This window comes from Toxotes jaculatrix, chromosome 3, assembly GCF_017976425.1.
Source record: "Toxotes jaculatrix isolate fToxJac2 chromosome 3, fToxJac2.pri, whole genome shotgun sequence".
NCBI classification, from domain to species: Eukaryota; Metazoa; Chordata; class Actinopteri; family Toxotidae; genus Toxotes; species Toxotes jaculatrix.
The window spans coordinates 13135257-13158550 of NC_054396.1; the positions used below are offsets into that span (position 1 = coordinate 13135257).

At 40.7% G+C, this 23294-nt stretch overlaps 1 protein-coding gene across 4 annotated transcripts; it reads right to left on the reverse strand.

The window, feature by feature from the left end:
* Positions 1 to 531: 531 nt before the first annotated feature.
* Positions 532 to 22490, reverse strand: slc11a2 (solute carrier family 11 member 2). 4 transcript variants are annotated; one of them, XM_041034104.1, is made up of 17 exons: positions 22355 to 22490; positions 18574 to 18658; positions 11716 to 11852; positions 11454 to 11573; positions 11126 to 11245; positions 10865 to 10971; positions 10680 to 10750; positions 10512 to 10579; positions 10217 to 10372; positions 9910 to 10068; positions 9703 to 9789; positions 9216 to 9335; positions 8954 to 9103; positions 8721 to 8794; positions 7842 to 7995; positions 7476 to 7529; positions 532 to 3239 (listed from the first exon to the last, which is right to left on the reverse strand). In XM_041034104.1, the coding sequence occupies exons 2-17, from the start codon at positions 18605 to 18607 to the stop codon at positions 3162 to 3164; spliced, it is 1689 nt and encodes a 562-aa protein (XP_040890038.1). In that variant the 5' UTR covers positions 18608 to 18658; positions 22355 to 22490; the 3' UTR covers positions 532 to 3161. The 4 variants fall into 4 exon arrangements, with proteins under 4 accessions (XP_040890038.1, XP_040890039.1, XP_040890040.1 ...); XM_041034105.1 differs by lacking the exons at positions 18574 to 18658; positions 22355 to 22490 and adding an exon at positions 17881 to 17944; XM_041034106.1 differs by lacking the exon at positions 532 to 3239 and having other exon boundaries at positions 4237 to 7529.
* Between the last annotated feature and the right edge of the window lie 804 nt (positions 22491 to 23294).

Here is a 23294-nt window from a genome sequence, read left to right on the forward strand (position 1 = left end):
CTCTTTTAGTTAATTTGTATTTTAAGTTAGAAGAAAGCAGGTTAAATGCAACAACTACTACAAGCGATGTAGTGGTAGTAGCAGTAGTAGTAAATTAAACCCCAGAGGGCCCCTATTGACCCCCAAGGAACATGTCAGTGTCATTTTGTCCCCAGGCACCCAGAAACTATCGAGAACTACAGAGTACTCTATTATCGACTGATTTTGAAAACAGATTAATCCTTTAAGTCTTTTTTTTAAAGACTATTTTCCTGACAGAGGAGTATAACATGCAGCAAAGGTTCCTGGCCAGGAGACATCTGAAAATTGAGAAGTGTTTTTCTCTAAGATGAATAAGACCCGACATACACCCCATGGATTAATGTCTTTCTTGTTATTCTCATAGAAAGATTAATCAATACAGATTTGCAAACAATAAACATTTTTAAGGCACAATATTTAAAGGTTTTTTTTTACTTTTTTATTCAACAAGAAAAAAAAAAAAATCAAACATAAAACAGACCTGGAGACAAAAAAGCAGAAATCCACTCTCTGGTAGGCTCTCAAAGTTGGAATTCAGTAGTGCATTTCCCATTGGAATGAATATAGGTTTTCCACAAAGTGTGATGGCAACTGAGAAACTCATTGGCTAAAAGGAAAAAAAAAAGTAGAAAAAACCTACATAGCAGCTGCTTTTGTTTTCTTATTTGGGGGAGTATCAGAGTATTATTTGTAGTGGGTCAGAGTTCTGAAGTTGGACAGTGCTGCCAGCCTCTCTATACACAGTTTCCATACCTAAACAAATATTCTTAGTTTTTCTCATTAGATCATTTTAATGAATGAATTACGGTTGTGCTGTTCCACGTATAATAAAATTGACTGAACTGTGTTCTAGGGATCCAACAAATGAGGCACAGTGGTGAACGCAGGAGGCACTGTGGTCGTTTGCACAGTGATTAGAAGACACACGGGGAGCCCAATATTTGTTCAAGGAAAAAGTATAGTTTACTAGACAGCTCGATCCATCAAACCTGTGAGGTGTTTTATGATGGATCCTGCTGTGGTTTGGTGTTATTCATTTATATCATTTTCTATCTTCTTGACTCGTGTCTTATTTGTTCCACAGTTTTCTGTAACACTGTTTTTGAGAGGTACTACACTAATCAAGTTAATGAAGTACACAAGATGATGTGCAAGTATCAAAGTGTAACAATGAGAGGCATCTGTCATATTACCACTGTGCTGTGAAGCTAACACTTGTCTCCCACACTTGTCAAACTCATGTTTGACTGTACAATTACAAACTTCTGTAACACTCCTGGTACACCAGAGTCCAGGAGCCCTGAGATAAGATGAGCATGTCCCATACTTCTACCCATGATACAACACCTCAAATCACTTCTCTTATTCACTGTTTACCATTCCACACTGTGTTTGCAACACAGCGCCAACTGCAAACATCTTCCTCCATATTCATTTCAGAAATTAAATGCATACTTTTCTGTAACAGAATGCTCTTTTGAATTCATCAGTCCTCTGCACAAAATTGGCTTTGTCAAAACAAAAAAACAACACAAACAAACCCACAACAAAACAAGAAAGCTGCTGCTCCCAAAACTCCTCAAAATGCTTAAGCAAATCAAATGATATGAAATTATGTTAAACCAAACCAAACATTCACCAAAACTACAAGCAAGCATGAGGAGCATTTATAAAAATGATAAACTACACATAAATAAACAAATTTTAAAAATAACCTAAACTTCATTGAGAAATTAAATAAGGTATTAGAAGATATCATTATAACCTGCCAGCAACATTGTAGGAGACCAAACCAGCCAGAATCCTCTGGCAACTCTGAAAATTCTTAAATGTACTGAATGGGAATGTGCTAAAAAATAAAGGTACAGTACATGTTTGATCACATGGCTTTAAGTTTGTGCCTGTTGCAACAGTGTCTTCTTTCATACTGTCACCAGAGACCAAAGAAATGAGGAATTTTCAGATACTACACACAGTAGCTTTAGTTTAATAATTCTCAACTAACATTTTTATGGCCGGTTTTAAAAATAGTTGGCTATGTACAAAGGTCTACATATCCAAGAGCAAAATGTGTTTGAAAATCTTTGCATAACTGCAACACAAAGAGAGTGGCATAAAACTGTCATTCTCTTACATATAGTATAAAACACAAGAAAAGTGTGACTAATCACATACAAAACACCTTGTATATTTCACAAGTGCTGTGTTCACAGTCAATATATTAATTATAACAATTTATTAGTCTAATATTTACTAGATTTTATGTGGATACAAATTAGAATAAAGGGGCAGCCTTTAGGTTCCACCAAAGGCATAAAAAGCTTTGGTGTTTGACTTTTCTTTTTGCACAAATGAATCACACACAGCACCCACATCTGACTTTTTTGGACTTTCTTGTTTTCACTCTGTGGGGTTGTGTGCCCATGAAGTTTTTTTTATCATGTCAGGTAAACCAGAAAGAAGCAGAAGGCTAAGTAAAAAGCAACACAGGTATGTCTAATGTGCAGCCTATTGGCTGTATTACGAGGTCTGCATCATCTTTAGTGCAACACTGGCTGAAAACAGCCAAACGTATCTCATGACTCTGGAAATTCAATGTTTTGGAATAGTCAATCAATTTTTGTGCGATTTCTGACTGGAAAGTGATTATTTCATCACAATAGTGTCTCATTGGCCACTATCACCATCTTTTACTTAAGTTATGGGGTTAAATTATTTTGGTTCGGTCACTGAAGACGAGTGATTTGGAGAAGCCAACAGGGAAAAAAGTCATATTATGGATATTATGGTGAGACTGTTTGATCAAAAATGTCCTATACTGTTGTTTACTGCATCACAGGAACCACACGTCTCATTTTGGAGCCCAGATATTTAACCATTATTTGCTTTAACATTCATCCACAGACCTCCAGCATGTTGTTAGCTGAGGACATTTGTGATGGAAAACTTCCCTCACTGAATCGAGCAGGATTAGACGTCTGTGGGCACACTACAAGGACACTTTAAAATGTGCTAGGCACCAAGTGGTGAAGACGAACTCATACTGACCGAGCTTCAGTGGTCCAATGCTTCGGCCAGTCAGGAAATCTATCAGTGTCCTTCAGTCACCGCAGTTCAACATCCACTCACAGCGTGTCGTCCTATCTCTCAACCCCAGAATCGGTGTCCATGTCATTCAGTAAGTAAATGTCTGTGTGACGTGACCGTACCATTTGCATCTGAAAGAGACGGAAAACAAGAGATGGAGTTGTTATCAGTGAGCTTAGTGTTGTATGTTGCAAGTTATTACAGAAATTAAGTTGGCATTATTTTATCATGCATGAGGACAACCTGAATTATTAAAGAAAAAAAACAGATTCTGTCATGATTTGTTTGGCTCGCAACTGATTCTTCAGTTTTTATGAATGATTTAAGGTGTATACTATCATTTAAGAAAATAATTAATACTCTGCTAAAATTTCATATGGCAACAAAAACCCCACTTGCTAAATACAAACATTGTGCTTATATATAACCTGTGAAAATATCTGCTGCTCATTTTAAACTAAGCTGAATATAAACCTGGAGACTGTTGATCAGGTGTTCATGGTTTACTGTGCTGCAACTAAGATATTAATAATAAGAGTGAAACATAATAGTCAAAGGTGTGTTGTGATCAGAGGTGAATAGGGTCCAATCAGTTCACAATTTGAGTTTGATTATTTATGATTATAGATTAATTAAGGGTGCTCACCTTGGGTCAAAGTGCTACTTTCCAAATTCAACTTTCCTCATTTAATCCTGGAAAATCCTGGAAAAGAGAATTTGTACTACATCTACATACAGTACTATGGTCTACTCTGATTAAATAAAGGTGGAAATATGAGATTGTGCTCTTTGACCCCTATATTTTTTAGCAGATGGGAAACACCTTTAAAATCCAACACGTTTATATTTTACATTATTCGCACAGGTTAATGTATCTGTTAATGATGATATTACACCGTAACTTAAAGCTACTCTGTACTGTAGTTGGGCCAGTTATCAGGTACTTTATTCTTGTCAAGAAACTGGTACAAATCATGAATCATTTGTTGTTGTTTTTTTTAACATTGTTATGATATTGAGAAAACCTCCAGCTTAAGATAATTCTCTGTTCCTTCTGAAAACTGAAAACACACAGATCACAAGTCCCTCTTTAGACATTCAGACAGAAGACGCCAACAAACGTCCATATATCCATTATTTCCCATTTATTTTTGGACACATGATGTGCTTTATCCAGTAGGAAAGGACAGACACTTATTCAATCCCAAAGAGCAGAAATGAGTGATAGCGTCAGAAGACACAGCGTGGGCGAGTAACTTCAGCGTGTACTGTACCGTACTGAAGTTTTCTCTGTAACAGCTCAAATGTGAATATTGTTTTTCCATACAACACAGTATGGGTTCAACCGACAGCAGCCTGAAAAATGTCAAGTTACATTTCCACCACCTCTGTGAGAACCTTGAGAGACATTTTGAACACCTTTGAGAACTTTGAACCGGAGACCTTCAACTGTACATGTTCCAGCACACTACAGTACACTACATTTAACAGCACAATAACTTGGCAAAGAACCAGAGATCTTGTGTATGACTACTGGGAAAAGAAAAACAGCTTCCAGTCTACTCTCCCAGTAGCCCTCAGCTAGCTGGGCCTCATTAACTATAACTGTATTAACTCGAACCAATAAATTCATCCTGTTACTGTATGAGCTGTATGCTCCACAGTCCAATTAATGCTCTTACTGATTTTATGTATATATACACACCTCTCACTTGGATATTGCTCGATTAGGTGCTTAATGCAGCATATACCATCATAATTTAAAGTTATTAAACTTCTTTAACAAATTTGAAAAATCAAGTTGCACCACTAATATAAACTAGGGTTTTTTCGTTTTCCTTATGCTATGTCAGAGAAGCTGAAAGTGCAGTAGTGAAAGCAAACTGGAACTAAATCAAGCCCATTAAAGACTGAAGACACGTCAGACTGGTAAAAGAGGCCGTCCAGTGTTATTATGATGTGAGCTTTATCACCACCTCCCTGACTTCATTCAAGATCTGAACATGTTCGCTATGCTGCCTCATAGGAACAGCAGGACATAATTTCCACATTAAACTGTTTCTACTTAACTTATCCTGCGTTTAGCCATGTTAGACTACATAACATAACTAGATAACAGTCTGCGTGAAGGCAGAACAGGTGCTGACTTTATTCTCACCGGTAAGATACTGACTATGACTTAGGAAATGAATTAGGAAATAATTTGCGCATTTGACTGCTGATATCAAAATATAATTATAAATAATCTGATTTGCTAAACATCTTTAATTCTCCTTGCGCTGGTTTACTAAATATATTGAAATATGGCAGGTCTTCTGCCGCACGTATTTGCATTAAAAATCTACAGTAAATGTCAACAACAGGTTTCACTGTTGATAAAGAGGAATTAAAATACATTAAAAAGTAAATTAACAATGCTGAGAAAGGACAAAAAACAAGGCAAAAAGTCCCAAATTTGCAAGAAAAACATTATGAGGTCTTAAATAAATCAGTGCAGAGCGCGGGGCACACTGTAGCTTACTTTACAGATGCAGTGCCGCAGAATTAAAATAAACGTTTTCTACATCCGATAATAAATCTGACCTGAATGAATTTTATTCTGAGATGTGGTGTTTTTAGACTTTAATTCACAAAATGACTACTTTTGACTTCAGAGGGTGTCGCATGTTGTGCAGACTGTAAAAGCGCTCAGAGCCAAACTCGTGATTATGGGTTATATAAATAATCATGGCTTTCTTTGAGCTTGTTTTGACTTCTTTCTCACGATAATTACAACAATTATGACTACAGCATTATTTTTAAGCAAACATAAAAGCAGTACTTTCACTTCTCTCTGCATAGCAGTATAAATACGTAGCAGTGACTTTCAGGAAATGATGCTGACTAGAAATGTGGTAAAGAATGTTATCAAGGAATCACACAACAAAACACACACACACACACATATATATATATTTACATCCAACATCTAACCTCTGGCAGTCAAGAAGGAATGAAGAGACTTCTGTGCACTGTTAAAAACATATCTCAGTTTCCTTCATACATAAGCTCACATCAGCATGTTGACTAACCCGAGTTGCTGGCATCCTGATTATTTAGGCACTAAAAAGAGGCTTTGAGGATGAGGCTGCAGTCATATAAAGCTTCACTTGTTTGAATGGAGGAGTTTGGTTCAGGCTGAACATATTTCATTCACAGACTTGGTTGCTCTGACAAAATGTCCAGAGTCTAGACTTGTGCACAACAAAGAGAACCGTGACTCCACACAAGAGAAGTAACAAATGAGGTATAGGCATCACTTGTGCATGATACTGAAACTTGCCACTGAAGCTTCTCTGAAATATTAGACAGGAATTAGCAACATCAAAACCCCATGACCAAAAGGTTTTTTTTTTTTTTTCACACAATCAGGGCTGGATATGATTTGGAGATTTTTAGTTCTCATAATGGAATTAAGAAAACTTAATCATGTAGTATGTAACAATTATTTTCTCTTAGAAATATTGTTTTTAAAGTATTAGACACAAAAATCCAGTGAATCAAACTGAAAGTCTGAGAGACACTGAGATAAAATAGTAAAGGACGTTGAGGTAGAGCGAATGGAAAGTGTTGAAGAGAGCAGCTCCTTCACCAGGACATTGGCAGGCTGACAATATCAAGGTAAGGGGGCTCACAGAGACCAAAGTACTTGATGTAGCTAATATTAGTAAATGTCATATGGAACATGAGAAAATATTATTACGTTATGTAAATAGTTATGTCAGCTCTTACCTAAAGGAAACGGTGCTAAAAATAACCGTGGAAAAAAAAAACAATGCTATTTAAAAAATATTATTGTAATTGAGGTAATTCTATAATTTCAATGCCATTTAACCCCAAATAAAATTGGATTGTATTGTGGTTATACTGCATGTTGCAATCAGGTGAGTTATCAATTATGAATGTTATGTATGTATGTTGTTTAAACCACCCATGTCACAGTATGTTACTCTTATACAGTCTATGATGTTACTTTATAAGTAAAGGTAGGTAGCAAAGGTTCAGCTGTTGCCTATGAGGATTGTAACAATTACTGATTTGTCAAATGATAAACACATATTTCCTTCCTTGCTGTGCTGGTGTATTAATATGTGCGACTGGTTGCCTAAAAAACACCAAACTCTGATACCCAGCCCTACACAAAACAAACATGTGCCATTAGCAGAAAATGTGCTTTCAAGATCCTATGTGATCTTGAGAAGTCCTGGTTCTGTACAAGGCTCAGAGTCTCCGAGAGGAAAGAAGAATGCTGGTGGTTACTGTCCTGTTCAGCTCTAGGAGTCGTACTCTGACTGCTCCTCTATCAACACGCCAGGTCGCTTTCTTACCCTGCTGCCAAAGTCCAGGCAGGAAACCCCCAAGGCAATCAGACAGTGCCATGCCTGCAGACAACGAGAACGCAGAGAGAAGTCAAGACACAACAAGACAACAGAGTTTGCACACACTCACTTTTATTGCATGTATGGTTTTTTTTCCACTTAAAGAATAGTGAGGCACTAACATAAATACTCAAACACTGAAGCCATTCTTAAAACTAAACTCAAGTTGATTCCATTGCTTATTTATTGTTATCATGTAGAAAAATAATATTTGATGTTTTTAAACAGACAAACCTGATCAGTTCATCACAATTAATAAAACATGTTTTCCATGTCTATGGCTTTTTATACTGAAGTTACAGAAATCTAACTTACCAGGTAGCCCACAAAGCACAGATAGGCTAATGAGAGGAGAGCAGCGATGACGTAGAGCGGCACATTGTTCAGTGAAGTCACATAAACCACCACAAAGTACATGTTGATTGCACAAACCAGCAGGATGACGACACCCCCGGAAATCTTCCAGGCTCTGAAGGAAACAGGCAGGCAGTTTATTCGACCATTGAGAAATAATGTTTTTTCTCAGATGAACAGGATCCTTAAAATACTCCATGTTCTTGTAAATGTGATGATGTTCTGCTCATCTGACAGTGTTCTTGCATCATAATCTTTCCAGTTACAATATTGAGTAAATCCCTAGTTTGCTTGACACAACTTTGGCTGTCTGCCTTGGGTTGCTTTTCATAAATAGTGTCCAAGTTCTTGGTTAAATAACAGTCTCTCAGATAACCTTGAGCAGACAAGTTGCATTTGATTAGTCAATGAATAACTAAACCCAAACCTCTACCTCAACAAATTCATCTGGTTAAGTTTTAAGTTGAACTGATTTTGATCCTAAAACATATCCTGAATATAGAGAGTTAGGATTCTGTCTATGTTCTTTGTCTAATAAGAACAAAAACTGTCCAAAGGTGGACTTGGATTTGAGTTTTCAGCACAGCTATGTTTGACATGTAGTAGTTATTTATGTGTTAAATATTTGATATGGTCAGATACAGTGATGTCAGACAGACAGACAAAAAGTGAAAGCCTCACTGATGTGGGTAATTATTTTGTCAATGAATAATTAATACATACAGTTTGAGGAGTACACTTGAGAAATACAGTATGTGCTCCAGAGGCAGGAGAAAGTCAATCAGAAATTACAACAGAAAGAAGAAATCAGTTGTCAAAAAATGTATAGATTTCACTTACAATCCGTTTGCAAAATCGTTCATTATGGATTTCAGACTGGTGAAGGTCAGAATTGGGATCAAAGCAAACGGAAGCTGTTGGATGCAAAGAAAAGTCATACTGAATATTTTATAAGATTATGTACCACTGAATAGGAACAGGTGTCAAAAACTGGGCAGTAGATTATGTAAGAGAAGGGTAACATTACAGAACTTTTTACAGAATTGCTTTTGAGATATATGTTTGGATCTGACCTGCATGCTCTGAAGCACGTTGAGGAAGTCGTTCATGCCCGTCAGATGCTGAACGTCCTGAAAAATGGCTACCAGCAGAGTGGGCGTGATGGCAATGGAGCGGGTCAGCAGCACCCGAGCAAAACGAGACCACTGTAGGTTCAGGAAACCCTTAGCAAACAGGAAAGCACAAGGATGAGTAAACACTCAGATACATCTTTGTTTTACAGATTTCCATCTGCAAGAAAGCTGCAGCTACACTTCCAAAAACAGATATTCTTACCTCCATGACAAACTGCCCGGAGTAAGTGCCTGTCATGGTGGAGCTTTGTCCAGCTGCCAGAATACCTATGGCCCAGATGTAGAGAGCTGCAGGGCCAAAGAAACAGCCCAGGACCACTCCCTGCACAGACAGAACAACAGAGAATGAATGACGTGATTATCCATCCACCTACTGTGTCCAGCTCTCAAAAGAGACAGAGAGAAGGTTAGAGCATTTAATAATTGAGGACTGGTGGTAATTCTTTATAACCAAAAGATGGAAGAAACAGAAACATTCAGATTGAGGAGCTGAACTTAAGTTTACATTTTAGTTTCGTTTATTCATATCTGGGGGCAGCCATGATCATAACATTTGGGGGGATCATGACTTAATGAGATGTAATCATTAATGTTACTTGTTGCATGCGTGCTTTTTCAGTTATAATAACTCTATACGTTTATGGCTAAACAGTATGTAATCATAACAGAGTAATGACGCCCAGACGTACCCCTTTATAGATGTCCACCTCCAGTGTGCCATTGTTGAGAGGGAAGAGATCAGTGTAAGGAATGCCGGTTGCATTGCACTCTGCATTCTGCAACCAGGAAACAAACACATACAGTGACCAATTATTTCATTGTATTTCAAACCAAATAACTGTATAACCAAAACAAGCTTCAGTAGTAAAGAGATACAGATTTCAGTGTATACTCACCACTTCCATATTGCTTTTATTGTAGAAGGCCTGAGCAAAGACTGCCACGACAAAGACGTTGATGAGAAAAGAGATGAAGAGAGCGATAGTTGACTCGATAAAGAAGTACTTGTTGGCTTCTTTTACTTCCTTTTTATTTCTGCGATCGACATCCCGAGACTGGTACATGAGAGAATAAACAGAAAAACACTCAAAACACTGTTTATTTTTAAAAAATGAGATTCGTGTAGAGCTTGGGAATTCTAATTTTAACTTGTTAGGTTTGAGTCTTGTTGATCTACATGTTGATGACAAGTATATTTCTAACCTTGACCAGCGCTGAGTGCAGGTAGATGTTGTGGGGCATGATGACAGCGCCTACGATTCCCACTGCCTGCTCCAGCTGCACAGGCCCACAGCCCGCACAGTAAGGTACAAACATTCCCTTGAGCAGCTCCCCTTGGTCTGGCTTTACCAGCACATACTGAAGACAGACAACAACCAGTCAAACATCTCAGCGTGCTATGAATGTCTCTGTCAAAAACTGTGTGTGAGATATCACACAAAAACTTCTAAATAAAAAAAAAAAAAACACAATTATTTGAAATGGAAGGGAGGCTTACCTCGTAACCAAAGCTAATAGCCATTACAGTGATGAGAAAGCCAAAGAAAGCTTCAAGTTTCCTCAGGCCTACGAAGAGACAGAAACTCTATTAACACTGGGACTAGGACTTTTTCAAACACTGACTGTGTAGCATGTGGCTGTATATCTATAGACAAGAATCACATACCATATTTATCTAGAAAGAGGAACACAAATGTGTCTGTGATGGTGATGAGGACTCCACCCCACAGCGGGATCCTGGGGGAGAAACAGAGGAAAATGTATGTTTGGTCAGTATTTTCTCACCATTACAGAAAAACACTGTTAAAATGTTTGCAATCACGTTCCATGGATAAGCAGTAAACACTTTACCTGCCCACAGAGAGGAGGTTGAGAGCTATGGCACAGCCGATGACCTCCTGCATGTCTGAGCCAATAATGGCCAGCTCAACCATCAGCCAAAGGATGATCCGAGGAACCTGAAAACCAAAATGATTCAAGATATAATCAGAGTCTAGCAGATTATATCAGTTAGCAGAATTTAAATCTAAAGTTTTAAGAAAGAGCTCAAAACAGTTAATTTACAACAAGAAAGCGGAAGTTAAATATGTAAAGAGAGCTGGGAATGCTCACGGTCGGATACTGCCGGTTGCAGACTTCAGCCAGGTGCATCCCTGTGACGACCCCGAGGCGTGCAGCTAACCTCTGCAACAGCAGCCCAATGATGGTGGCTAAAAGGAGCACCCATAGGAGCTGAGAAAGAAAAACAAAATCAGGACAAATGGCTTTGACTTCCTATAATATAATAAAGTCTTGTTCATTTCGAACATTTAAAAGGGGAAATACTTATGGAGTGAAAGTGTTACACAATATAATGGTTCTTGATTTTTTATAAATCCACACCCATAACCTAAAATATGAACTACTAAGCCATGGCAGCAGTCATGTTTTTATATATCACCTTAAAGCCAGCTTTAGCTCCAGACTGCAGGTCAGACTCAATGTTCCCTGGATCTAAGTAAGCAATGCTCATCAAAAACCCTGGTCCAGTGAAGGCCCAGAGTTTACGGAAACTGAACGCCTGAAAAGGAAAACAGCAAAATTTTATATTGCTTACCAATGTTGTACTTTTAAATATTAAACATATCCAATAGATCAAATTAAAAACTTTAGCTTTCTAAAATCTAACAAATTCTGATTAGTTGTCAATTAACAGTCAGTACCTGGTTGACCGTCTCGGGAATGGGCACCTTGTCTTCAAAGTATGTGGAGAAGGTTTCTTCCTGGGCCACAGGTGAGGCAGGAGGAGAGATGGAGCTGTACTGGTTGGTCTGGACTCCATTCTCCTGAGGGGAGTCCTCTAACAAAACCACAGAAAAAAAAAAACAGAGGGAAAGAGTTTGTGTGTGATAACATATACTATTAGAAACTCTCAATGGAACGATATAATGCTGGGGTTATTCCTCACCCGTGTGCAAGAATACGGGGGACTCCGCTGACGTTTTCTAAGTGGTTTAAAAATGAACAGCCAGGTACACTCGTAGCCAAAAAACCAGGAAACACACACTGAGCTTACTCCTTACTTTTTTCTTCAAAAGCCCCCCCTCGCCCAGACATAGCTCTCCTAACAGCCTGATCTAATAACATGTGAACTAAAAATGCCTGACCAAATATGACAACTGGAACCAAATCATAAACAAATCCTAACATTCTATCAATAAGCATACTCTATTAGGGAATTTAGAACAGCCGCCCCCTAAATAGCATAGCTATTTAGAAACAAACATAAATTCCCACAAGAGTTCTTTAAACAGGATTATCTTCAGGAAGAGCTGGCAGCTGGACCAGCTGCCAGCTGTTTGAAGAGTAGGTAAGTAGATTAACTGTTTCCAGATGTGGTCAGTCATCATCTGACGCCAGCGCCTCCTGTTTAGGGTGTCGGCAGCATAAGTAACTTGGGGAAGAGAGACATCACGCCGCCCCATCAACAATATACTGGGCGTCACTGGGTCTGGATTGGCTAGGTCCGAGGATACGTATCCTAGAGGCTTGGCGTTGAGGATGCCTTCCACCTCAATGAGAAGTGTGAGCAGAACCTCTTCTTGGAGTGCTTGCATACCTATGACCGCTTGCAGGGACTTCTTAACTGATTGAATCTCTCGCTCCCAGGCGCCTCCGAAGTGGGGAGATGCTGGTGGGTTAAAACAGAACTTAATCTGTTTTTCTGCTAGTACCTCCTGCAGCTGTGACTCCATTGCTGCAAAGGCCTCCTTCAGCTCCTTATCTGCCCCTCTGAAGTTGGTCCCCTGGTCTGAAAGGACCTCAAAGGGGGTACCTCTACGTGCAATGAACAGCCTTAGTGCTAGGAGGAAGGCATCAGTGTCAAGGCTGGTGAGCAGATCCAGATGTATGCATCGCGTTGTCAGGCATTTAAAGATGGTTCCCCAGCGCTTTTCACTACGCCTCCCAGCCTTGACCATGTACGGCCTTAAGCAGTCCACGCCAGTAGAGTAGAATGGAGGCTTGAGCAGCCGCAGGTCATTCTTGGCACTACTGGCTTTCCTCTCCACTTCATGCAACCAGTACAGGCTCGCTGATACTTCTTAATAGCCTGCCGTCCCCGCAGAATCCAGTAATGACACCTCATCTCTGCAAACACCCTGTCAGGCCCAGGGTGGTGTAATTGGGCGTCTGTGTCCTTAATGAGGAGTTTGGTGATTGCGTGGTGGGGATCCAACACTATCAGGTGAATGCCAGTGGGGTCAGAACTGTCAATGCGGCGCAGGCATCCCCCAACCCGCATAACACCCATGTCTGGGTCTAACTCTGGAGCAAGTGTACTCAGCCTACTGCTGGGGGGTACTGGTTTGCCTACTTTGAGGCATCTGACTTCTTCAATGAAGCAGTCTGCTTGGCTGTTCCTTAATAGATGAAGTTCTGCATCTCGAAAACTACACAGAGGCAATGCCTTTACCATCTTGCCATCTTGCCATACGTTTTGGGGCCACCCTGGACCTTGCCATGACAAATGAGACATGAGTCTTATCATCACTTGTGGAGGTGAGGTATGCTACTGACCCATATGCTTGCTCTGAGGAGTCACAGAAAACGTGGAGAGTGTACTCGGTGGTATCAGTAGCAGACTCCAATGGTGCATAGGTTCGAGGGATGGAGATAATGGCTAGCTCTGGGAGCTCCCTCTCCCAGCTAGACCAGGCCTGGAGAATGTCAGGAGGGAGGTTCGGATCGTCCCAGCTCCTCTTCTTTGCCCATAGCTTCTGGACCAGGACCTTGGCCCGAGTAGTGTACGGGATAATGATCCCAAGCGGATCATACTGGCGGGCGAGCACCTTATATATGTAGCGCATAGTGGGGGTCTCACTCTCTGGAGGCTTTGGCTTGTAGCTGAGCCGATCAGTCGGACAATGCCACAGCAGGCCGAGAGCTGGCTCCTGTGGATCGTTGCTCTTCTCGGTGAGCCACAGCTCCGTGCTCTCAGATCTGGCAGTGGAAGGTAAATGGGAGACAAATGATGGAAAATTACTCGCCCACTGACGGACCTCCAAGCCTCCTGAAGCCATACACTGTCGCATTTTGTCCACAAGCAGCTTGGCTGACTCAGCCGTTGACAGACTCTGAAGACAATTGTCCACGTAAAAGGACTGTTCAGACTGCAGGACGTCTTCATTCCCTGGAGCATTCTCTTTGACGTGTCTTTGGAGAGCAAATGTTGCACAGCATGTGCTGCTTGTGGTACCAAATGGCAAGACTTGCCACTGGTAGACATCGGGCTGTTTTTCTCTTTGCAGATTCCTCCAAACAAACCTCAGTAACGGCTGGTCCTCGGGTAGAAGCCGAACCTGGTGGAACATGGCTCGGATGTCTCCGCTGACGGCAACAGCATGCTGGCGGAACCGCAGGAGGACCCCAATGAGAGATGGTCCAAGGGTTGGACCAGGAAGCAGCTGCTCATTGAGAGAGAGACCGCTATGTTTAAAGGAGCAGGATGAACGAGATGATGGGGAATGAACCATGACTCGCTGAAGTTCATTACCTCTTCCTCCTGGAGCTTGGTGACACCCCCGCCATCAATAAGTTTTTGGATCTCTGCTTCAAACACCTTGGCCTTGATAGGGTCTTTCAGCAGCTGCCTCTCTGTGCTGCGTAGCTTTGGCATAACTGCTTCAACATTTTAAGCCTTAAGCAGTGGTGCACCCTTCACCCGGAGCAGAGGTGTCGCATAGCGGTGTATGTCACCAACCTTCACCTTCTTGGTACGTGCTTCCAAAATGTGCACTGCCTCCTGGTCCAGGCGGGACCGCACTGCTGACAGCACGTCAAGCTGCCAGAGGCGTTCGACGTGTTGGTAGATATCATCTGGTGCTGGCTTGAAGGTGGTGTAATAGCATGAAGCACTGGAGGATTGTGAACCATCTGGACCCTGTAGCATCCAGCCAAGTGCAGTGTGAATGGCTACAGGTCCTCCCTTTGGACCAAACCTGACTCAGTGATCAGGTGAGTATGATCTGCACCAATAAGCAGCAGTGGTTGTACCTTACTGAAGCCCTGTATTTGCAACCCCTTCAGGTGGTGGTAGCATCTGTGGAGCGCAGCAATTGGGTAGGACTGCGCTGTCAGGGTGAGTCGACCCGCTGTGTAGGCTCTCTCGACCAAATGTCGTTCTGATGGTGTTGCCGGAGAGGCTACATGGAAATCCACCGATGCTCCAGTGACGTGAATGACATCCTGGCGACCAGTCCGCAGGTTGAGGGACTCAACTCTGCCTCTGAGCCCCAGGTCACGGACGGCAGCTGGCAGAATTATGGTGCGTTAAGCCCCATCGTCGAGGATTGCATAGGTCTGCAGTGATTTGGCTCCATGACTGATGATGATTGGCACCACCTTGAGGTATACTTTTCCTCCTCCCATAGAGCTAGCAGCAGAGCTGGTGTTATGGGATAGACATGGGGACCTGGTCCAGCAACATCATGCAGCACTCTCAAGTGAACCTCTTGACACTCACTACATGGTTTCTTTAAGGTGCAGCTCTCTTGGTCGTGGTTAGTGCGGCCGCAGTTCCGACAGCGCTTGCCATCTACTATCCACTTCTCAATATCCTGTGTTGAGCGTTGAGTAATGTCTGGACACTGTGACAAATAGTGCTCTGTACTCTTGCAAAAAATACACATTCTTTTAAGCCTTTGTTGTTTAAATGCTTGTCGTGGCATTTCTGCAGATCTGGACTGGTCAGCGCCGTGGTACACAGAGACAGGCTGAGTCTCTCTCACTGTCATGTACCAGCTTCGGCAGTTCAGGTACTGGAACCGGCTGCTTGGGGAACTGGGTGGTGTATGGTACCTGCAGTGATGTGTAGTGGGACTGGGGGCTGGACTCACTACGGAGAGCTGCTGTGGGCTGATGCAGGGTGAAGGAAGGTTGTGCCGGCACTAGTTGATAAGCTGGCTAAGTTGAGGGGGCAAGTTGAGGCTGATACTGTTGCACATGGAGGTTCTGCGGTTGTGATGGTGGATATGGAACTGTTGTTATCTGGGCAGATTGATACACTGGTTGTGCCGACATGAGTGGAGGGTGTTGTGGCACTGATACAAAATTTACTGCTGTTGCAGGCTGTTGCAGGCATTGGTATTGAAGCTGTGCAGCGGGTGGCACTCTGCCGTGTGCATTGTTTACCGGCTGTATATACGGCTGGTTGAGCTGATAGCCAGATGTAATTGGCATCTGTGAACTTGCATAACTCACTGCTTGTGATGCTTGAGGAGTTGGCTGTAACATAGTCACCTGCAGGGTGGTGGGAGGAGGCTGCATCCATGCAGTCGTCACAGTTGATGGCAGAGACTGAGTTAGTGTGTAGTCCTCTTGTCTACTACCTGATGTAGGAGTCAGTGTGGCTTGGAATTTTAGTACTGCAGAAGTGGAATGTGGCAGCATAGACAGTTGTGACTCATGTTGCAGTATGCTAGCTGATCCAAGCTGAAGGGTGGATGGTGGTGGCAGAGGGGTGCTGCTGTGGTTAGGAGAGCCTGACCAGGGTAACTGATATGGTGAGATGTTCACCTTGTGGTTAACTGATGGCTGCTTGGACAGCACTGGAGAATTTGGGCTGCTTGGATAGCACTGTTCTGGGCTCATATAGCCTGCTACCTTGCTAGGCGAATCTTTGCCGTGCATCGTCGTGCTCCACTCACTCATCATGCCGGCTGTTCCTCGTACTGAGAGACGATCAGGGATAGCATGCGCACCGTGCGGCTGGTCCGCTATGTGCACAGACTCGGTCTGTAGGCTGAGTGACTGCAGCTGCTGTGCGCCGACGCTTTCTCTTCGGTCTTCTTCGGTTTTCTAAGTGGTTTAATAATGAACAACAAGGTACACTCGTAGCACAAACTGAGCTTACTCCTTATTTTCTTCTTCAAAAGCCCCCCCTCGCCCAGACATAGCTGTCTCCTAACAGCCTGATCTAATAACATGTGAACTAAAAATGCCTGACCAAATATCACAACTGGAATCAAATCATAAACAAATCCTAACATTCTATCAATATGCATACTCTATTAGGGAATTTAGAACATATACAAAACTTTCCACCAGCTGTGAACATGCTTCCATGGTTTCTGCCAAACAAACCCATCTCAGTAGCTCAGGTGCCATTACAGAGCTCATTCGTGTTGTTCAAACTTCATTATCTTATCAATTCATACAGTAGCTTACTTGCTGAGATGTGGTCTAAAACGTGTATTTGGCCATGCTACATTATTAGTATTATGGTAATATGTAATATGACGCCTTGTTGAGGAAACCCGAAGAAATTACTCTATTTGCATGATGTTTGACGCATTTAGAATAAATAAATAAACCAGTGAAGTTAGAGGTTTTAGCTGAAATACAGCAGATCCATGCAGAACACCTGCTGCTCCGATATTCTAAAACAATCCAATCCAGAGGTTTCTAGATTTCTTAAATAACTTTACAAAGTACAAAACATTACTTTAATCGTTCTCTACTCAGGAAAATGTTTGAGCCAGCATATGTAAGACTCAACTGGGGTGCAGGAACGTCATTAAAGAAACTGTGAACATTGTGAAAATCTCAGCACTCATAAGCTGAAATCACTTGAATTTCAAAACTACATAAGTGGTTTAATGTAACACTTAAATTAACAGTAATAAAGTGTGATTAAGACCGCGTTATTCAAATCTTGAACATGACTGATAACACAATGAAGATTCAAAAGATCAGTAAATATAAACAAAACTAAAATCTCACATAACAGCTATTCTAAGATCTATAATTACTGTTTAACATTTACGACAAATATATAATTACAAATATATAATTATGATTCCTTTAAAGTGGACCCATGTTCTACTCACTGAGTTTGGACTTTTCATTCTTTCCTTCCTTCATCTCCAACTCACTGCTGGTTTCAAAGTCTACTGTTCCCGAACAATGTCTCTGCTTTTATATGACTCAGCCTTTATCATCACATCATTTTTTCTATGTGCGTGTGTGTGTGTGCGTGCGTGTGCGTGCGTGCGTGTCAGTAGATGTCACAACGACATGTTTCTAAAAGTGATCCGCCAAGAGAGAGAAGTAAAGACAGCGCACACACCACATGCCACGCCAAACTTGTGCTTTCGGGTTGTCAACAAAAAAACAACCCCAGGCACAAATAATATGCAGAGTGACCTGCCCTTTACGCTTCAACACATCACACGGCATTACACAAGCAGCAACAAAGTTCATAACGGAAATGATCAGCCTTCAGGCTTTGAAACAACTCCAACAAAATTCTTAAACCAAACACATTCCAGCATTAGGAATAAAGAGAATAGATCCTCCTTTTTGTAAATATTTTGTTATGGTATGAGTTTTCAAAAGTTGGTGCCGTTAAGTTAACATGTACTGATGTAAAATATTGTTTTAAGCACCTCTGTCAGTACGCACACTGACACTGAGCTTATACTGCAGCCTTAACCAAATGCCCTGGGTGTTCAAATGTCGGAGAACATAGCGGGGTGTGTTTCTACGGCGATGATCATGTTTCTGTTATCTTAAGCATTTACCTTCGAGGAGGTCGCTGTCTTGCTCGGCCTTCATCAGGGCAGGCTGAGGGATCCCTGGGAATTTGAAGGATGGATATCAGCCTCCCTGCAAAAAGAAAACAGCAGTTACATCACCTGGACGAGCATGAAACACATGACCGGTGAGGGTAAAACAGTAATTATCATGCCGCGTTAGTGATGCAAAAACTAACAACTATTAAGCTGCCACACAAACTAACTTCCGGTTTTCTCACACTAAGAATGAGCAATTTCTGCATGAGACATGACGGTGCAACATTTAGTTCTCCTTTCCCCCTTTATTATGGAAAAAAAAAAAAAACATAAAAAAATCATGAGTCATAAAAATGACTAGGCAACATTAACAGCACGTGAAAGGTCAATACAGGAAACTTTGAGTTGACCACTGGCACCCAAGTTTCACTTCCACAACATCCATCCTTCCTCTAATACTATTCTCACAAACGACATAAATCTGGTGTTTCTTATCTAACAAAACCTCAGTGCAGCCAAGCGACTGCATTTTATAACACCACATTCTCTGACACAGAGAGTATAGATCCTCTGAAGCACATGACTCTGTGGTCATATGAGACAGACTGTGGCAGAGAACAGAGCAGCTTCCTCAGCGGTCAAGGTTTCCACGCAAGTGCCATTTCCTCTGACTGAACACGTGCTCGGAACAATTACCGTTATCAAAGTGGCACGTTCGTTGGCAATTTCCTCAGTAGCAGCAATAAATTTTAAAAACATTAGAACTTGAATAATAATATTCATTACCAGCAAAATGTGAGATGTGTCTTATATTACAAATACCCCAGAAACATTATGTCAAACTGTTTTGAAGAATGAAAAATCAAATGATCATGCAAAAATAAAAGATACGAAAGAAAAATCGAAGCAGGGAAATAATTCTTAAAATTAATTTCACAAGTGAGGTCAGATTTGACAGTAAATTTTAAGCATGTCGAGGACCTTATGAAATTGCCAGATCTGGCCACTGGCCTGGCAGTTACGCATTACTTGGCTGCAGGACAATTTTCTGCATCTCTTAAGATGGTGACCCATTGGTCATGTGTCCTCATGTGGCCACAGTCAGCAGTCAAGCTCAGTTACTGAACACACACTAGAAAGATTACAGCATGAGGTTTGAAATGATTTCTGACAACACCCGATGTGTACAGTTATTATAGCTCATAAAGATGACGACAACAAGCCAGTTGTGATCCTAAACCAGCACAAGCTATCCGATAGTTTTAAATACCACTAACCCCAGGCACACATGATGACAGAGAGCAGTTCAGGTGCATCAGTTTGCTCCAGTCATTTCTTCCCCCAAACTGAAACAAGGCCAAACAACTCTCCTACGTCTCTCAAAGACCACCCAGCACGCTCTCACACAGCAGCAAGAAGATTTACATGCCCTTAGTATAATCTTACTAACCCGGCATGAAAGAACAGTAATTATAACAATGTCCTTTTGGGGGACAGCAGAAGTGATCTCACTTTGATGTTGGTGATCTTTAGTCACCCACATGTATAATCATGTCTCAAAGAATGTTTGCCTGATGAAAATCTACAGTCGCTGTACTTTAATACGACAAAGTAAATGTATCAACACAGGACAAATTCTCAGGCTTTATTATATATTTAGTCCACTATCATTCTTGTCTGTGCTACATCTGACACCCTGTTACGTTTTGTACTGGTCCAAATGTGACCTGGATTCTAGTCCTGGATTGTGTAACGGTCTTTTGATGTGTCAGCACTAATCCTGTCAAATTCCATGGGCGCCCGCGTGCATGTGGTGATAAAACAGATTCAGACTCTGACAAAGTCTTGCAGTAACAAAGAATTTGGTCAGACTGAATTCATATAAAATTCTAATAACAGTACCAACATGACACTCATTAGAAAAAAATCAGCTAATGTCATCAACTACATGATGACTACAACTCATTTTAATGTTACCAGAGCTGGTAAAGATGGACTGGTCAAGGCTGGGGATCTAAATGTGAATATGGTAAACCTACTTATAGAACATCACTTAGTCATCCATCTTACTTCCCCCAAAGAGTCTCAGGCCTCAGTGAACACCACAGGGGCCTAATCTGCACAGAAAAGATTTTACAATCACTACTGGACATCTGTGACAACTCCCAAACTGACAAATGATGTCTAATGTTACACCCCTTGAATTATGACCCTTGCAGGCCTTTATACTCCATGTAAAAAATGAAAAAACAGTTTCTAAATGTTAAGCAAGAACCCTGTTGTTTCTAGTCCTAATGTTACTCTCAGCTGCGATTTCTATCATCACATTTCACAAAACCCGCAGAACATGAAGCATCAACAAAATATCAACCCTTCCACATCCAGCACCAGCACAGCTCTGTTCAACACAATGGACAACCAGCCATGAAAGTTAAACAATGCTGTCTAACCAGGCAACCCAATGTCCAAAAACTTGGCTCTTGCAAAAACTGGTCCATCAAGAACATGCCCGAACCTCACTCACAGCGTTACTAACTGAACCAGTAATGGCTGCCAAAACTGTCAAACTGTAGTCATGAGCTTTCCAGCTTGACTATGATGATCTTTTTCAAAGATCTAACAACAAATAAAATGTTCTGCACAAGTAAAACCCGATATGCATTTTGGTCATGTTAAGGCAGTTATCACAGCAAATATTTATGGAACAAAAGCTTTTCTTTCCTGATGCCACTGACAACTCTTGTCAGTGGCATCAGGAAAGAAGCTTATATTTATCGTGTCAGGCCCTTTGTTTAAAACTGACTTCATGCTTTGCAGAGCTGTGACTAGAGATGGCCATGAGAAAGTTGAGTGGGCAGATTCAAAGTATTTGACAGGTGACAGCAAATAAATGTGTATTATACAATTTGTCTTGTAAATAAGTTACACTATATTTTGCAAGAAACATTACCTGAAAACTGATTTCTCTTGCAGCACGTGTTCATTACTCGCCATAGGCACAAACATACACACAAACACACACATATATATATATATATATATATATATATATATATGTGTGTGTGTGTGTGTATCCTCACATTTTAAAGACCAGTACTAGTGAAGATTTGACATTTTGGCTTTTAAAAATGAGTAAAACAATTAATCAATTAATATGCTTTTCTTTTTCCAAGCACTTTCCAAGTTGGTGATATTACTTCAGAAACCCTCATTTTACTTCTGCTCTATGATACTGGGAGGCTCTCAGCGTGGAAGAACATTATCAAACCAACTGGTCTGACAATAATCATGCCCATTCTACCAGCCACTGTGAAAGCCGGTATGTTAAGATTTAGCAGATAAAGACATGTGCTATCCTAAAGTTGATCTAACATGGTATGTCTGTGATATCGCTCAGGTGTATAAGGTGAATTTGAACAACTATAATGAAAATATTGATGCAATAATCCAAGTCTATTAAATGTCACCTATTATTACTCTATCACTTCAGGGTGATAATCTGATATACAGCTTTGATAGTTGAATCAACACCTAAATTGTACTTTATCTGAGTTACTGTGCGACAGACCGGTGTACTGTAAAAGTAGCCTAACAACAATATCGGTGGTAACTTGTGCAGTGGGTACAGGAGAACCAACCAGCCATAAAGGAATCAAATCCTTTCCAACAGCAAACACCTTGGTGCGCTAACGCCAACACTATCAGTGTTGCTAACGAGTTTCCATGGATTGTTAGCTGTCTGGTTATATATGCTAACGCTCACCTCATCAAAGTATGAAAACGCCCTTACCTTGGTATATACGTTAGGGGAAGGTAAAGTCACAGACTGGGTTTTGACGATTAAAGCTGCTTGTAAACTGAACCCATGTGTATAAGTGTGAAGCTAGCTAAGTAGCACGTTATCGAGCTAAATTGTGTAAAAGTCCTATCTGTAGGGTCAAGATCCACTGCGCATGTGCATTGATCCTGAACTGTTTTGATTGGTTAATCCATGGTGATAGTAAAATCCTGTGTTTAGGCTGCGAGGCGCACCGCCTGCCAGACCAAACCTGAGGCTAATGATCTTAGAAGCAACCAGTAAAAGTACAAAATAATTAATAATAAAAATAAATAATAACAAAAATACTATCTACTACTAAATCCATTAGTCACCTACAGCACCATCAGAGAATGAGTTCCCGTTTTAACTTCTCAGGTGTTTCAATTAAATAACATAAAACTCTCCAATATCTTACAAAAAACAAACATTTAACTTTAAATTATTACAAATACGTGCAACAGATCTGTTTTTTCTTCTGTTTCCCAGAGTAAAGTAATAGAACTAGCTACACCTCAGTCACAAGAGTAAAATGCTGAATGCTGTTCATCAGTATTAACAATCTAGTAATGTCATATAATATATCAGCCACTTTCTGCAGAACAAGTACTTTTACTTTTTTGTTTTGGATTTAAAAAGTACATTCAATACTACCCTCTGAATTGTTGTACAGTGGAGTTGTAAAGCAGAATAAAAAAGAAAGTTAAGTATCTTAAGTTTGTACATAAGTGCAGTACTCAAGCGAATGTACTATTAAACCTGTTATTTGTTTTTACCATGATCATAACTTTTCCAATCTAGCCTGGGTTCCTTTATTGTATGAATTAACACAAGGCTTATTGTTACAATGTTTACATTCCTGAAAATTAAAATTTGTGAGGTTCACAATAAATTAATATCGACATTTGTTCAA

Bases quoted from the DNA above. Each gene is read 5' to 3' on its own strand.
- slc11a2 (XM_041034104.1), bottom strand. From the start codon at position 18,607: ATGAAGGCCGAGCAAGACAGCGACCTCCTCGAAG. The intron at 11,574-11,715 runs GTACTGACTGTT...TTTCCTTTTCAG, and splicing joins TTCCCGAGACGGTCAACCAG to GCGTTCAGTTTCCGTAAACT. The intron at 11,246-11,453 runs GTGATATATAAA...TTTCTTTCTCAG, and splicing joins GAGCTAAAGCTGGCTTTAAG to CTCCTATGGGTGCTCCTTTT.